Source organism: Thamnophis sirtalis, unplaced genomic scaffold, assembly GCF_051295495.1.
Source record: "Thamnophis sirtalis isolate CommonGarterSnake01/CBP01778 unplaced genomic scaffold, rThaSir2_p1.2 scaffold_9, whole genome shotgun sequence".
Lineage (NCBI taxonomy): Eukaryota > Metazoa > Chordata > Lepidosauria > Squamata > Natricidae > Thamnophis > Thamnophis sirtalis.
In genome coordinates, this window is record NW_028261389.1 from 5,547,976 (window position 1) to 5,565,084 (window position 17,109).

The 17,109-nt window shown below is 43.3% G+C and overlaps 2 protein-coding genes across 2 annotated transcripts; both read left to right on the forward strand.

The window, feature by feature from the left end:
* The first annotated feature begins 450 nt into the window (after positions 1-450).
* On the forward strand, positions 451-3,416 carry LOC148044021 (endonuclease domain-containing 1 protein-like). Its single transcript, XM_087722696.1, has 4 exons — positions 451-555; positions 684-761; positions 1,543-1,861; positions 2,509-3,416. Exons 3-4 carry the CDS (start codon positions 1,577-1,579, stop codon positions 3,034-3,036), a joined length of 813 nt encoding a protein of 270 aa, XP_087578822.1. The 5' UTR covers positions 451-555; positions 684-761; positions 1,543-1,576; the 3' UTR covers positions 3,037-3,416.
* Positions 3,417-12,028: 8,612 nt separating this feature from the next.
* LOC148044022 (endonuclease domain-containing 1 protein-like) lies at positions 12,029-14,008 on the forward strand. The gene is made up of 2 exons (XM_087722697.1): positions 12,029-12,163; positions 12,806-14,008. The coding sequence occupies exons 1-2, from the start codon at positions 12,068-12,070 to the stop codon at positions 13,334-13,336; spliced, it is 627 nt and encodes a 208-aa protein (XP_087578823.1). The 5' UTR covers positions 12,029-12,067; the 3' UTR covers positions 13,337-14,008.
* Positions 14,009-17,109: the final 3,101 nt, after the last annotated feature.

Consider the following 17,109-nt stretch of genomic DNA (forward strand, 5'->3'; position numbering starts at 1 on the left):
GCGGCAAGTTGGCCAGGGCCAGGTGGCCCAGCTGGACTTTATCTGCCCTAGGCCAATCCAACCTCAAGGCCTTGTTAACTTGCTGAATCAGAGCTCGATCATCGTTCCTTCTCTTTCTCAGGCAGAAAAGTTGGCCTCATTGTTGACTCCACCAAATATAATATTTCCCATACTTTGATTTCTATCCCTCTCTTGGAAATTGTCTTTTCGTAAGGTTTGCTCTTTGCCGATATTCACCACAACTTCTGAATATTTGCCGGAGTCTGTTCTGGAGTTGAATGGGACTAAATACAGATAACCTGTAAGTTTTTCATTATTAGCTTCCAAAGCTTTAACCCCGTCCGCCTCCTCCCTTTACCCACAGTTCCACAGAAATGTAACCCTTGACAAAGTACTTGTCATGCCATCCAAAGAGCTGCCATGCATTCATTTCTTCGGAAAGGAAACAGGAAGTAGCCAGAATATAAATATTGGAGCAGGGCTTCGATCAGCATTGGGACTCTTATCTCTCTGCTTGACTTCTTCTGGTCTCCAAGCAAGAGACTGGTTGCACCTGTGAGTATTCTGCTGGGTAAGCCACTGTGGGATGTTTTGTTATGGGCTGCGGCTGTTGTCATAATCTTCTTGTGCAAACACTTGAATTATGCGCTTTCAATCCTGGATACAGTCACTGTTCTTTGCAGAGAGGGCAGTTTTTGGTTACTACAACTCGATCCTCTATCAGAAGCAGAGACTGGTTGCACCTGTGAGTATTCTGCTGGGTAAGCCACTGTGGGATGTTTTGTTATGGGCTGCGGCTGTTGTCATAACCTTCTTGTGCAAACACTTGAATTATGCGCTTTCAATCCTGGATACAGTCACTGTTCTTTGCAGAGAGGGCAGTTTTTGGTTACTACAACTCGATCCTCTATCAGAAGCACAAGAATTGTTAAATTAATTATGGTTAACGTGGGTAAAGAGTTTTAAGCATCTAGTCCTCTTGCTGCCATGAGGCGCAGACAGGGAATTCCCCCGAATATCTGGGTGTCTTGCCTGTGGATTTGTCAGACAGAGAGGCGATAGAATTGCTGGTTAGAATTGCACATCAGGCAACAAAACCTTCACGGAAAGCTGAATTGACCCAGAAAGCTACACTGGTAAGTGTAGTTATAAATATAAATATCATCCTGGTCCACTTGGAATGCCCTGCCCTTCCTTCTCTTCTATCCAGAAATGTAAACAATCTGCTTGGCCTCCATCTGAACATGTGGAACAGCTGGACATTATGAGCCATTGGGGATATTCCACTTCAAACTGATTCTCCCATTGCTAAATCAAAATGTTGTTTCTTCTTCTTCTTCTTCTTCTTCGTCTTCTTCCTCTCCTCCTTCCTCTTCTCCTTCCTCTTCTCCTTCCTCTTCTCCTGCTCCTTCTCTTTCTCCTCCTTATCCTATTCTTCCCTCTCCTCCTTCCTTCTCCTTCTCCTCCTATTCCTCCTTCTCCTCCTTCTCCACCTCCCGACTCTCCCGCCTCTCCTCTCTCTCTTTTTTTCTCTCTCTGCAGAAAATTCTACTGGAAGGACCAACCGACCAATCGCATGGCCATGTTGCTTCTGTGGATCCTCTCCCTGGCTGCCTCCTTTCTCCTGCCTGCCACTGGGGAAGTGGGGAGCAGTTTCCAACTCTGCAGTGAGTTCTTCTTGCGTGGAACCCCCCCCTCCAACCTGGAGCCACTGAATTCAACCAGAATCTGCCAGTACTATATGGGCAGCTATCGATTTGCCACAATGTACGACACAGCAGGGCGCATCCCAATGTTCTCAGCCTATAAATATCATCCTGGTCCAGGTGCAACACCGGTGGATTGGAAGATTGAGCCACAGGTAAAAGGAGTTCCTATTTTGAAACCAAGCCTTCATGAAATGGAGATCGTCTAAGAGAAGGGGTCTCCATCTGGATTTCTTCAAGGGCTGGATCTGCATTGTGGTTGTCCTCTGTGAGCCGGCCACAAGGGAGGCGGGAGGAACGGACGGCAGATTGGACCAATCCTTTGGTATTTCCAGGGCCCATGGGCCAGATATAAGCCCTTAATTTTGACACCGCTATCTTAGAGTAACAGTCACTGGATAGGAAATAAGACAAGACAGTGGATTTAAGAATTATTTGTACATGATTAATCTCAGGAGCTTTTAGAAGCTTGGCTGTAAGAATTCCACATTGGTGAGGTTCCACTTCCATCTTTCTCCAAAGAAGCAAACTCAGGGTGCCCAGAACCCCAAATTTAAAGCTGAAGCAATGTGTATTCTCTCCTACAGGAGAGTTTCAAGCAGGCTCCCTCAGAGGGTCAGTCAGGGGCCTCAATTTCCAGATTTCCCAGAAACTGCCCCAAATACGCAAAGTGCCATGGAAGCGTATCCCACATCCCATTCCCTGGTTGATTCAGGGTAGATCTTTCACCAGATTCAGCGTATTTGATTCTGTCTTGTGTGGATGCTAATCTGGCGCATTGCTTAACGTTCCATATTCACAGCTTGCACTGCCTGGCGACTCTCAGAGAAGAAGCATGGAACCGGAAAGGACCTGTGGAATCAACCCCCTTTTACTTGCAAACAGCCAGGCTGTATGGAGTGATTACGTCAATGCTATCCAATACGGCAAGGGACAGTTGGCGCCAGCCTCCCACCAGCAAAATTATAGCAAAGCTGCAACCTACACCTTAACCAACACCGTGCCCCAGTATCAGGGACTCATGAATGGAGAATGGGACGAATTTTTGAGAAGTATGAGCCAAAGTACAGCAGGATGCCATGAAACATATGTCATTGTGGGCGTGGTGCCCGGTAATGATTCCATCCCTGGTGACCGAGTGAATAAGCCCAGCCATATCTGGGCTGCAGTTTGTTGCCTGACCCAATTGGAACAAAATTGGTCTTGGGGAGTCATTGCTGAAAACAATCAGGATAGGGTAGAATATTTTAGCCTCAAGAATCTGGAAAGTGAACTTAGTCGCAAATACGGGAAGGGAGAAATTGATCTTTTCAATGGCGATTGCTATTGATAAGATTAATAATCAATAAGGTCATTCTCTGTCTGCAAAAGAGAGTTCACAGACACCCCCACCCAAAAAATGCAAAGTATATCCGTAGCAGCTTCGTTCTTCAACCTATGGAATGAATGCAGTTATTATAATCCTAGTTTGATCCGTATCATTTTTTGGGGCTCAATCTTGTGAAAATTCAGGCTGTTTGATTAGTTCCTGGTTCGGATTATGGAGCAAACCCTGAAAATAAATTAATCCAATAATGAGATGAAGGGTTCAATGATGACACAACTAACAGTTTCCAGTCAATTGCACAGTGTGGGTGGGAAGAAGATCCATAGGAATCAAATTTCCTCTCACGCTAAATAGGGCTTTGATTTGACACAGGTAGTTCTCAATTTACAACCATTTAACAACTGTTTGAATTTAGGACAAGACTAAAAAAACTACTTACATTCTATGTATGACTGTTGCAGTGCCCCATGGTCCCATGGTCAAAATGTGGATGCTTGGCCTGTATTTAGGGTGGTTGCAGTATCCCGAAGATTGTATAAATTGGGTGTGACCCACTTCACCATAACATCGCCTAGTGACAGAGTTCCATTTCCAATTGTGGTTGAAAGTTGATGCCTTTCTGTAGTAATTGCTTGAATGCTTTCTCTGTCGCTTTCTTAGTCCCTGCAATAAACCTGCTTATCAAAGATCTGTGTCCTTGTGTTGCTTTAGAGTACAATCAATCGAGAATAACTTCAATATCCGCTTTTGCACAGTATTATCAATCAGCCAATCCGTCAAATGATAACTCGATTGATCAATCGATCAGGGGTATGTCTTTGGGGGGGGGGGACAGAGAAAAAGCACATTGCCAATAGTTCAAGGTTTTCTTTTTCTAATGTTGGCCTTGATTGATTGATTTCATGTCATTAAGTTGGTGTCAGATCTCTTATAACCCAGGTCGCCTAGAGAGATTCAGGCGTCCATCAAGGCCTTCATTGTTCTGTTATGCCAGGACAAATGACCCCCACAATGACAGGTGAAATCTGCACCCCATGTTTCCCACAGGTGCCCCCCCCCAGAGTCAGGGCCACTTAGTCATTAGCAGCCTCCCAATATCTCCTTGGCTGCCCCAAAGAAGAGGGAGTCAGCAGCCCCAGGCCCTGGGGAGAGAGGAAGTGTTTTTCCTGCAGCTTCGGAAGAGGGAGTGCCCAGAAAAGCGGAAGGACGAATGAGAAATCTCCCTTCTGCCGCGTCATCGGTCTCCGGGCAGAGTCTCCCTTGACTTCACCTGATGGAGGAGAGAGTTCGGGGCAGAGAGAGAAGCGGAGAAAGTGGGAGGGGGATATTTTCTGTCTAGGGGGGGAGCAGTTCATGTGGGGTTCATGCCAGGCCTGGAGAGGAGACCGATGACGCTCAAACAGGGAGAATCCCCATTGGTGCTGCCGCTGGTTCTTTCCCTCCCCAGCTCCGAAGTCCGAGATCAACGCTTCCTCCCCCTAATTCAGAACACACACGCAAACACAGGATTCCTGCCGTGGGAAGAGGGGCTGCACTGGATGAGGGAGGGGAGGCGCTCCCCATAGACTTGGGGGTCACAGAAACCCCCCAATCCGAAGGGAAGCTAACGGAAAGCCTTCAGCTAAAGCAGGAAGAGACGGAGTGGATCTGCAGGGATCTCATCCTCTTCCCAGCTTCTCTCCCTTCTTCCCGGGGGAATCCTCCGCTGGGCTCCCTCAGGAAAAGCGCCGCTTCGCTTCAGGGAAGAAAAACGTCGTTTCCTCCCTTCCAACACGCCTCTCGCTCAGAACGTCTGGATGAAGCAGGTCAAATATCACAAGGACAGTTAAGGGTTTATTCCTTCAGACATGGAACAGAAAAGAGAGGAAGTTCAAGCGTGGAGCAGAGCCCTTTATCTTAAAATCAATTGTGCTCAATGTGGGCAAAGAGGTTTAAGCATCTGGTCCTCTTGCTACCAGGGTTTTCAACACTTCTTCATGAAGCAGAGAAAGGAAACAGCCCTCAGTTTCTGGGTCTCTTTCTTGCCTGTGGATTTGCCAGACCCGGAGGCGATAGAACCGCTGCACCAGAATTCATGCCGCCTTGCATTGAATTCATAGAAATGCAGATTCCTTTCCCTTAGAAGCAACGGTCTCATCTTGTTCTCTCTGGAGAGAAGGACTTTGGCAGTTCCGAATCAAATCCCAAGACCTGAGGGGCTGCGCCTCCCCTTCAGTAACCCACTGCAGCCCCACTCCACGTCGGACCTGGGGGGGGGGGAGGGCAAAAAGAAGTCCACCCTCCCCTCAGGATTGGCCTGAACTGCCCTTGAACTGCGCCCCCCAAGACTGAAAATATTCCCCCTCCCACTTTCTCCGCTTCTCTCTCTGCGCCGAATTCTCTCCTCCATTAGGTGAAGTCAAGGGAGACTCTGCCCGGAGACCGATGATGCAGAAGATGGGAGGATTCGCATTGGTCCTTCCACTTTCCTGGGCTCTCCCTTTTCCGAAGTTCCATGAAAACTCTTCCTCTCCCCCCAATCCAGACCCACCGATTTCGCCTCTGGGGCTGCGGCCATATTGAAACACTGCTAATGACCGAGTTCTCTGAGCACACGGCGTACAGGGAAGAAAATGGCGGGAAAACAAGGAAACGCCCCTTTTACGCCCATAGCAACCAATCACAGCTCAGATTGCCTCACGCAGGAGCCAGCACTCTTCAATCAATCAAGCACAACTGGGTGGTCTGGCTCCCTGCACAACCCTTCACTGCTCCAGCTACTAAATTGAAATACATCTTAACACAAATATTGTGGAAATCGACCCTTGTTGTTATACAACTGGCAGATTCTGGCCGGTTTCATTGGCACCATTTTGGGGTTTTTTTTCCCACCCAAGAAGAATTAATTGTAGGATCTGAAAGGGCCCCCCAGCTCCCCAGTTCCAAGCAGGAAAAGGGGAGCCTGGTTGATGGTTCCTTGATCCGGGTATTATTACCTCCCTGATTGTTTTTTTTTCCAAGTAAAGTTTCAGCCATATCATTTTTGAACTTCCCATATTTCCACCTTAAAACTGATTTTTCTTAACACATAAACAATATCATTCTTGCCCCTTAACCATTTTCTCAGCGTGTGTCTTACTCTCTTTAATGTTCGCCTTTCACCAATTTTCTGGTTGTCCTTTTATCCCATACTCTTAAATTCCTTTTTTTCCTACATGTATTGTATCTTTTCTTCTGAATCTTTTCTATCATTCTTCGATAAATTATTTGGGTAACCCTCGCTGGCATTTTTCTTTTTCGCTTTCTACTATTTCTCTCTTTGTTTTTGAGTTCTTCCTTTTTTGGATACCATTTCCCATTTTTCCTTTCTGCTCTTTCTGTGTCTCTCTAAATCTCAACAAGGTTGTCTGATTTTTATTTTCAGCTTTTTTTCTACATTGTTAGCTTTTTGGATCTCATTTATGTTCCTCTTTGTCAGATCCTCTCCTATTTCCTCTTCTATGTGTTCCAACGGTTTTCCTGGTTCTTTAACACCTTTTAATGTTATACGTGCATCTTTTAAAATTTCCAGTAATTCTTCATACATCCCACACTCCATGTTCAAGTTTCATCCATCCAAGATGGATTCCCAAATGCCAGTCTCTGGTAAGATGCGCATCTCGTGCACAAGTGTGTGTGTGGGTGCAATCCAGTGTCAGGCTCTGCGATTTCCCATGGCCAAGGTGTGGAAGAGATTAGGACAAGTTGTAAAAAGCAATGATAAAGAAAAGATGATCTCCAGTGGGTAACCTAATATAAGGTGTAGTCAACAATCTTACCACAAATTCAGATACAGGTATCAATCTCCTCTTAATCCAAAGTTTAATAACATAGCAACGGAATAAAAACAAATAAAGAGAATAACAGAGTTGGAAAAGATCTTGGAGGTCTTCTAGTCCACCCTTTGCTCAAGCAGGAGACCCTATACCATTTCAGACAAATGGTTGTCCAATTTCCTATTAAAAACTTCCAGTGTTGAAGAATTCCCAACTTCTGGAGGCAAATTGTTCCACCGTTTTATTATTCTCACTATTGTTCTCAGGAAATTTCTCCTTACTTCTAGGTTAGGTTAGAGTTGGTTTAGAGTTAGGGTATCTCTTTGGTAAGTTTCCATCCATTGTTTTTCGTCCTGCCTTCAGGTGTTCTGGAGAATAATTTGCCCCCCTCTTCTTTGTGGCAGCCCCTCAAATATTGGAATCAAATAATTGAAGAATGGATTCCGTTGGAAAGGATAACAGTTAGAACAATGAATCAGGGGGACGACTTGCTCCCAGAAGTTGTGGATGCTCCAACACTGGACGCTTTTAGGAAAAGATTGGACAACCCTTTGTGGGAAACGGGATCGGGTTTCCTGCCTGACCTCCAAGGTCTCTTCCAACTCTGTTACAACTCGGGGCCTCCTCCGGATTCCATCTGCCAGTCAATGTCGACTGGCGACTACACGGAGGAGGGCCTTTTCTGTTGCAGCTCCGACCCTGTGGAACGATCTCCCCGTTGAGATTCGTACCCTCACCACCACCCAGACCTTCCGCACAGCCCTCAAGACCTGGCTCTCCCAGCAGGCCTGGGGATAGGCTCTAATTTACCCGCCCGAGTGTTGACTGTTGAATGCATGTTGTGGTTTTACTATTTTATTTCATTTTTGGTCACTTATTGTTTGTCCCTTGTTGCTGCACACCCTTCCCTTATGATTGTAAGCCTCCCTGAGTCCCCTCAGGGAGAAGGGCGGCCTATAAGTCTTAATAAAATGAAATAATAAATGAAAATTGTCTTTCTGGCAGGAGAAAGTTATCACAGGGGAAGTTGGCCCAGCTGGACTTTATGTGTCCTAGGCCAATCCAACCTCAAGGCCTTGTTAACTTGCTAAATCAGAGCTTGATCACCGTTCTTTCTCTTTTTCAGGCAGAAAAGTCCCACTAGAAAGGCCAAGCGAGAGCTAGACTGTAAGAATTCTCTTGGCTTCACTAATATAATATTTCCCATACTTTGATTTCTATTCCTCTCTGGGAAATTGCCTTTTTGTTCTGTGTGCTCTTCATGACGTGACTAGATCCACATCTTCCTAATATTTGCTCGGCCTTGTTCTGGAATTGAATGGGACCGCGGCTAAATACATATAATCTGTGGGCTACTTTTTAGTTTTGGGTTATTAGCATACAAAGGTTTAACCCGGCTGCCTCCGCCCTTTACCCACAGAGTCAGTTCCACAGAAATGGCACCCTAGGCCATCGACCTGTCACGTCAACAAAGGATCAGCCATGCATTAATTTCTATGGAAAGATAACAGGACCAACTTTTTTACAATGAAAAGGAGGACAAATAAATTGAAACAAAATCGTAAATAAAAGAAATATTTTATTCATTGCAACAATAATACACTATAATATGATACATGCATAATAACAATGTTTGTAACATTTTATATTGTAATTATGCTTACATGCCTGTTAATTATTATATAAATGAGTACTTTTCAATTGAATTAATATTTTTATCAATGTATCATCTTCTAACAATATATTGGAAACATCTGAACATGAAATATCCTTCATATTGAATTTTACGGCAAGTGCTGCAGCTAGAGTATCAACGTTCAATCTCGATTTCTCACTTGTCCAAAAATCATTGGCAATTGAAAAAACTCTTTCAACTGCTGCATTAGTTCCCGGGCAGCACAACATAAATTGAACAAGTATAAATAAATTTTCACATGGAATATGTTCATTTTTGAAATGGCTGAAAATATCCACCCATCTTTTATCAATTTCAACATTTTGATTTTCCCATTGTATTAATTTTTCAGAGTTTAAATATACATTCAGTCTTCTAATTTCTTCAAAGAGACAATTGTTGTCTATTTTAATGTCTGGCATTTCTTTAGATAAAAACTTAAGAGAAGATTCAATATCTGTCCAATATACTTGTGATGAAGTCAACAAACACCATTGAAAACTGTTATTTCCCGTGATGTTTGTTTCAGACCATTCTTCGATACATTGAAAACATGTTTGGTAAAAATTCTGCACTTCTTTGATAAACGTTTCCATTATGCCTAGATTTGATTCCTCTAAGTCTGACAGTTTTCTTTCTATAATTAAACGAAGAAATTTATCTTCAAATCGAGATTTATTTTGAAAGATAAAGTGATTCAAAATAAGACTAACTTCTGTAGCTGAAATGTGTTCACCTTCAATCTTTTGAAAAGTTTTGTGAAAAATAGATGCTTGATTATGTACAAAATACATTAATATCTCAGAGATTTCATTACTGAAAAACGATTCCAGGATTTTAGGACATTTGTCTAAACTTAAAAAATATGAACGGAGAGGCTCAAATAATTGTAGAACATGCTCTACAGCAGGTGTTAGAGCAAGCCATCTAACTTTTGAATATCCTAAAAGTTTTTTGTATTCAACATTCGCTTCTTCACAAAATTGTTTTAAAGTAGCCACACGAACGGTAAAACGACTAAAATACAAATAAATTGTAATTATTATTACTTCTACATCAATTGGCATGGCACATGACGCCGTGTTGATTGCATTGTAAAAAATATTGGCATTACAACCTATTCTTAGTATTTTCTTTTGGAGAAAATCTTGTAATTTTACATAGACATTATTCACCCCTTTGCATCTTCACCCACCAAAAATTGTGTTTGTATTATCAGCTATTAGTGCAACAACTTTGGATTTCAAATTGTTTTCATTTATTACTTTGCATAGATGGTTTGACAAAATTTCAGCGGTTTCACCCTCAATGGATTCTAAATTTAAAATTTTTACTTGAATCCCCTTGGTAACATTAAAATATCTTACTAGTATTGGATACAATTTGGTTTCATTATGATTTGATACATCAGATAAAACCATTACAAATGCTGCAGTTTTCAAGTCTGCTGTAAGTATTTTATCACAGTATTTTTAAAATACTGATTTAATAATAGCCTCGCATTTTGTCCTGGCGCATGAAAATTTAGCATTGTGAAACTTTTTCAATATTTTAGTTGTACAATCCATACTACGAAAACTTTGATTGTGAATTATGGTATGAAATGCAAATGTTCCCTCCATTGCAGCTAATTGTTTTTCATCTTCAGAACACTTTGAAGTTTTTAAAAAAACTGTTACTTCATGGCTGGAAGGTGATGCATCTAATGATTGCTTATGTTTGTTAGTGGATAAGTGTTTCATTATAGCTGCTCTGCCCCCAACTGCAATACAAAATGCTCCTCTGCAAATATTGCAGAAAACAATGGCATCTTTCTTTGATATGAGGAATGGAAATTCCTTTTTCAATTGATCGTTGAAATGGCATTTCCTCTTTTTTGGTTTTTCAATCCCTTAAATGAAATTTAAAATTTTAAATAAAATATAAAGCTACACGAACAATGGAAGCACATTATGAATAAATAAAATTAATTATTACAACTAAAATTTTAATAACATAAAGGAATCAACTTTACTAAAATTTAAATTTAAATTGTTTTACACTTCTGTTGACAACAGGGTTGTCAACAGAAGTGTAAAATAATAGCCTCGCATTGGTCCTAGGCCAATCCAACCTCAAGGCCTTGTTAACTTGCTAAATCAGAGCTTGATCACCGTTCTTTCTCTTCTTCAGGCAGAAAAGTCCCACTAGAAAGGCCAAGCGAGAGCTAGACTGTAAGAATTCTCTTGGCTTCATTAATATAATATTTCCCATACTTTGATTTCTATTCCTCTCTGGGAAATTGCCTTTTTGTTATGTTTGCTCTTCACGACGTGACTAGAGCCACATCTTCCTAATATTTGCTCGGCCTTGTTCTGCAATTGAATGGGACCGGGGCTAAATACATATAATCTGTGGGCTACTTTTTAGTCTTGGGTATTAGCATCCGCCCTTTATCCACAGAGTCAGTTCCACAGAAATGGCACCCTAGGACAAGCACCGGTCACGTCAACAAAGGATCAGCCATGCATTCATTTCTATGGAAACATAACAGGAAAAATAGCCATAATATAAATCTTGGAACAGGGCTTCGATCAGCATTGGGACTCTTCTCTCTCTACTTGACTTCTTCTGCTCTCCAAGCAAGAGACGGGTTGCACCTGTGAGTATTCTCCTAGGTAAGCCACTGTGGGATGCTTTGTTATGGGCTGCAGCTGTTGTCATAACCTTCTTGTGCAAATGCTTGAATTATGTGCTTTCCATCCTGGATACAGTTACTGTTTTTTGCATAGATGGCAGCTTTTGGTTACTACAACTCAATCTTCTATCAGAAACATTAGATTAATTATGGTTAATGTGGGCAAAGAATTTTATGCATCTAATCCTCTTGCTGCCACGGAGCACAGACAGGGAATTCCCCCGAATATCCACAGGGTTTCTTGCCTGTGGATTTGTCAGACACAGAGGCGATAGAATTGCTGAGTATTATGCGCATCAGGCAACAAAACCTACACTGAAAGCTGAATTGACTCAGAAAGCTACACTGGTAAGACCCCACTTGGGATGCCCTGCCCTTCCTTCTCTTCTATCCAGAAATGTAAACAATCTGCTTGGCCTCCATCTGAACATGTGGAACACCTGGACTTTATGAGCCATTGGGTATATTCAACCTCAAACTGATTCTCCCATTGCTAAATAAAAGTCTTTCTTCTTCTTCTTCTTCTTCTTCTTCTTCTTCTTCTTCTTCTTCTTCTTCTTCTTCTTCTTCTTCTTCTTCTCCTTCTCCTCCTCCTCCTCCTCCTCTTCCTCCTCCTCCTCCCTCTCCCTTCTCTCTCTCTCTCTCTCTCTCTCTGTTTTGGCAGAAAAGTTCTACTTGAAGGACCAACCGACCAAGAACACGGCCATGTTGCTTCTGTGGATCCTCTCCCTGGCTGCCTCCTTTCTCCTGCCTGCAACTGGGGAAGTGGGGAGCAGTTTCCAACGCTGCAGTCAGTTCTTCTTGGGTGGAACCCCCCCCTCCAACCTGGTGCCACTGAATCCAGCCAGTATCTGCCAGTACTATAAGGGCAGCTATCGATTTGCCACTATGTATGACATAGTAGGGCGCATCCCCCTGTTCTCAGCCTATAAATATCATAATGCTCCAGGTGTATCACCGGTGGATTGGAAGATTGAACCACAGGTAAAAGGAGTTCCTATTTTGAAATGAAACATTCATGAAATGGAGGTCACCTTAGAGAAGGGGTCTCAAACTGGATTTCTCCAAGGGCTGGATCAGCATTGTAGTTGTCCTCTGAGGGCCGGCCAGGAGGGAGGGCGAGACGGACGGCAGATTGGACCAATCTTTTGGTATTTCCAGGGCCCCATGGGCCAGATATAAGCCCTTGAGTTTCACATCTCTACCTTAGAGGAACAGTCACTGGATAGGAAATAAGACAAGACTTAAGAATTATTTGTACACAATTAATCTCAGGAGCTTTTAGAAGCTTGGCTGTAAGAATTCTGCTGTCCACATTGGTGAGGTCCCCCTTCCAACTTTCCCCAAAGAAGCAAACTCAGGGTGCCCAGAACCCCAAATTTCAAGCTGAAGCAATGTGTATTCTCTTGCTATAGGACAGTTCAAGCAGGCTCCCCCAGAGGGTCAGTCAGGGCCTTCAATTTCCAGATTTCCCACAAACTGCCACAAATATGGAAAGTGCCATGGAAACATATCCCGCACCCAATTCCCTGTTTGGCTCATGGTAGATTTTTAACCAGATTCAGCGTATTTGATTCCATGTGTGAATGCTAATCGGGCACATTGCTTTCTGTTCCATATTCATAGCTTGCACTGCCTAGCGATCGTCACAGAAAAAGCATGGAATCGGAAAGGACCTGTCGAATCAACCCACGTGACCTGGCAAAAAGACAGGCTGTATGGAACGATTATGCCAACATTTTCCAATACGACCTGGGACAGTTGGCACCAGCATCCCACCAACCGTATGGAGATAGCAAAGCTGCAACCTACACCTTAACCAACATCGTGCCCCAGTTTCAGGAACTCATGAATGGAGAATGGGACGATTTCTTAAGTACTATGAGCCAAAGTACTGAAGGATGCCGTGAAACATTCGTCATTGTGGGCGTGGTGCCCGGTGACGATTCCATCTCTAGTGGCCGAGTGAATAAGCCCAGTCATATCTGGGCTGCAGTTTGTTGCGTGACCAAAAAGGAGCAAAAACGGGCCTTCGGAGTCCTTGCTGAAAATAATCAGGATAGGGTAGAAAGGTTTAACCTGAAGGACCTGGAAAAGAAACTTAACGAAAAATACGGGAAGGAAGGAATTAATCTTTTCAATGGTGATTGCTATTGATAAGATTAATAATCCATAAGGTCATTCTCTATCTTCCAAATAGAATTCACAGAGGAAAAAAAAAAAGCAAAGTATATCCGTAGCAGCTTAGTTCTTCAACCTATGGAATGAATGCAGTTATTATAATCCTAGTTTGATCCGTATAATTTTTGGGGGCTCAATCTTGTGAAAAGTCAAGATGTTTGATTAGTTTGTTGTTCAGATTATGGAGCAAACCCAGAAAATAAAATAATCCAATCATGAGATGAAGGGTTCAATGATGGCACAACTAACAGTTTTCAGTCGTTGCACAGTGCGGGTGGGAAGAAGATCCTGAGGAATCAAATTTCATTTCATGCTAAATCAGGCTTTGATTTGACACAGGTAGTTCTCAATTTATAACCATTCAACAACTGTTTGAATTTATGACAAGACTAAAAAAACTACTTACAATCTATGTATGACTGTTGCAGTGCCCCATGGTCCCATGGTCAAAATGTGGATGCTTGGCCTGTGTTTAGGATGGGTGCAGAATCCTGAAGATTGTGTAAATTGGGTGTGACCCACTTCGCAATAACATCGCTTAGTGACAGAGTTCCAGTTCCAATTGTGGTTGAAAGTTGATGCCTTTCTGTACGTAATTGCTTGAATGTTTTCTCTCTCGCTTTCTTAGTTCTTGCAATAAACTTGCTTATCAAAGATCTGTTTCCTTGTGTTGCTTTAGAGTACAATCAATCTAGAATAACTTGAAGATTCGCTTTTGCACAGTATTATCAATCAGTCAATCCATCAATTTATAAATCAATCATTCAATCAATCTATCAGGGGTATGTCTATGGGGAGGGGGGAGCAGAGAAAAAGTACATTGCCAATACTTCCAGTTTTCTTCCCCCAGATGTTGGCCTTGATGGATTGATTCAAGGTCATTAAGTTGGTGTCAGATCTCTTATGTGTCAGATGGAGGTTTCCATCAAGTCCTTCATTGCTCTGCTACCCCATGAGAAATGACCCCACAATGGCTGATAAAATCTGCACCCCAATCTTTCCCACAGGCAGGGCAACTCAGTCAGTAGCCGTGTTCCAATATCTCAGAGGCTGCCCCAAAGTCCCTGGATTGGGGGGGGGGAGGGAGAGGAAGCGTTTTCCTGAAACTCTGGTAAAGGAAGTGCCTAGCAAAGCAGAAGGACCAATGAGAATCCTCCCTTCTTCCGCGTCATCGGTCTCCGGGCAGACTCTCCCTTGACTTCATCTGATGGGCGAGAGAGTTCGACACAGAGAGAGAACCGGAGCAAGTGGGAGGGGGATATTTTCGGGGGGGGGCACAGTTCAAGGGGTGTTCAGGCCAGTCCTGGAGGGGAGAACGATGACGCTCAAGCAGGGAGAATTCCCATTGGTGCTGCCGCTGGTTCGTTCCCTTCCCACTAATATCAAAGAAATGGTGGAATGGAATCATTAAAGAAAGGGTTCAGTTAAAAAGGATAACAGTTAGAACAATGAATCAAGGGAACAACTTGCTCCCAGAAGTTGTGGATGCTCCAACATTGGACGCTTTTAGGAAGAGATTGGACAGACCTTTGTGGGAAATGGGATAGGGGTTTCGGCCTGTCCTCCATGGTCTCCCCATAGCCAGTCCCCTAATCATCCTGGTTGCTCTTCTCTGCACTCTTTCTAGGGTCTCCCAACATCTTTTTTATAGTGTGGTGACCAAAACTGTATGCTGGATTGCAGGAGGGATAGCCCCAAGGACGTGTTTTTGTGTGTGTGTGTGTGTTTGTGTGTGTGTGTGTGTGTGTGTGTGTATGTGTGTGTGAGAGAGAGAGAGAGAGAGAGAAAGAGAAAGAGAGAAAGAGAGAGGGAGAGGGAGAGAGAGAGAGAGGGAGGAGACACCCCAGGACTCCCCAGCCAGCCATCTCAGAGACCCCCCAAGTCTTTGCTGGCCTGGGGGCTGCATGTCCCCTTCAGAAATCCACTACAGCCCACTCCACACCGGATCTCGGGGAGTGCAAAAAGAAGTCCACACTCCCCTTCCTCTACTTTTCTCTTTCCTCCCTCTCATTCCTTCCTTCCTTTTCCTTTCTCTCCCCACCCTTCCCTTCTTTGACTGTTTACCATTTAGCTTGCCTTCCAGCTCTATCACAACTCGCCACAGATGGATCACCATGAGCTGCTCACCAAGGACAACCTGTCATGGCCAGCTTTTCCTGAAACAACTTGCCATGGAACAAGATGTCAGGCTTCCAAATATCATCCAGAATTAAATCAGAGTCCAAGGCAGAGCTTCCCTCAAAGTTCCCGTTCATTAATAGAGACATGTTGGTACATCTGAAATCTTCCCAGGGTTCCCACCCAGCTGAAAGTTCATGATCTTGCCCCCACACTCACAAAGTTACAACGATGCTGAAAAAAGAGACTTATGACCATTTTTCACACTTATGACCATGGCAGCATCCCCATGGTCATGTGGTATACATTCAGATACTTGGCAACTGGTTCACATTTATGACGGTTGCAGCGTCCCTGGGTCACATGATCCCCTTTTATGACATTCTAACCAGCCAAGTCGATGGCGAAACCAGATTTCACTTAACAGTGGAGACTCTAGAAAGAGTGCAGAGAAGAGCAAGAAAGGGGATTAGGGGACTGGAGGCTAAAATGGTTGCAGGAACTGGGCATGTCAGGTTTAATGAAAAGAAGGACTAGGGGAGACATGATAGCAGAGCTCCAATATCTCAAGGGATGCCACAAAGAAGAGGGAGTCAAACTATTCTCCAAGGCACCTGAGGGTAGAACAAGAAACAATGGGTGGAAACTAATCAAGGAGAGAAGCAACTTAGAACTGAGGAGAAATTTCCTGACAGTGAGAACAATTAATCAGTGGAACAGAAGTTGCCTCCAGAAGTTGTGAATGCCCCAACACTTCTAAGAAGATGTTGGATAGCCATTTGTCTGAAACGGTATAGGGTTTCCTGCCTAGGCAGGGGGTTGGACTAGAAGACCTCCAAGGTCCCTTCCAACTCTGCTATTGTATTTTATTGTATTAACAGCTGTCTGACTAATTTAACAACTACAGTGATTCACATCAAGGCGAAAGGTCGTAAAATGGAGCAAGGCTGGCTTAACATGTTTCTCACTTAGCATACATTTTGGGCTCAACTGTGCTCGTAAATAAAGATATTTTACATCCATATTTTATAGCAAACAAGATAGTCAGGTAAGCAGGAGCATCATGAGGTAAATCTCTGAGCGCACGGCGTACAGGGAAGAAAATGGAAAGGAAACGCCCCTTTTACGCCCATAGCAACCAATCACAGCTCAGATTGCCTCACGCAGGAGCCAGCACTCTTCAATCAATCAAGCACAACTGGGTGTTCTGGCTCCCTGCACAACCCTTCACTGCTCCAGCTACTAAATTGAAATACATCTTAACACAAATATTGTGGAAATCGATCCTTGTTGTTATACAACTGGCAGATTTTGGCCGGTTTCATTGGCACCATTTGGGGTTTTTTTTTCCACCCAAGAAGAATTAATTGTAGGATCTAAAACGGCCCCCCAGCTCCCCAGTTCCAAGCAGCAAAAGGGAAACGTGGTTGATGGTTCCTTGATCCGGGTATTATTACCTCCCTAATTGTTTTGTTTACAAGTAAAGTTTCAGCCATATCATTTTTGAACTTCCCATATTTCCACCTTAAAACTGATTTTTCTTAACACATAAACAACATCATTCTTGCCCCTTAACCATTTTCTCAGCGTGTGTCTTACTCTCTTTAATGTTCCTCCTTTCATCAATTTTC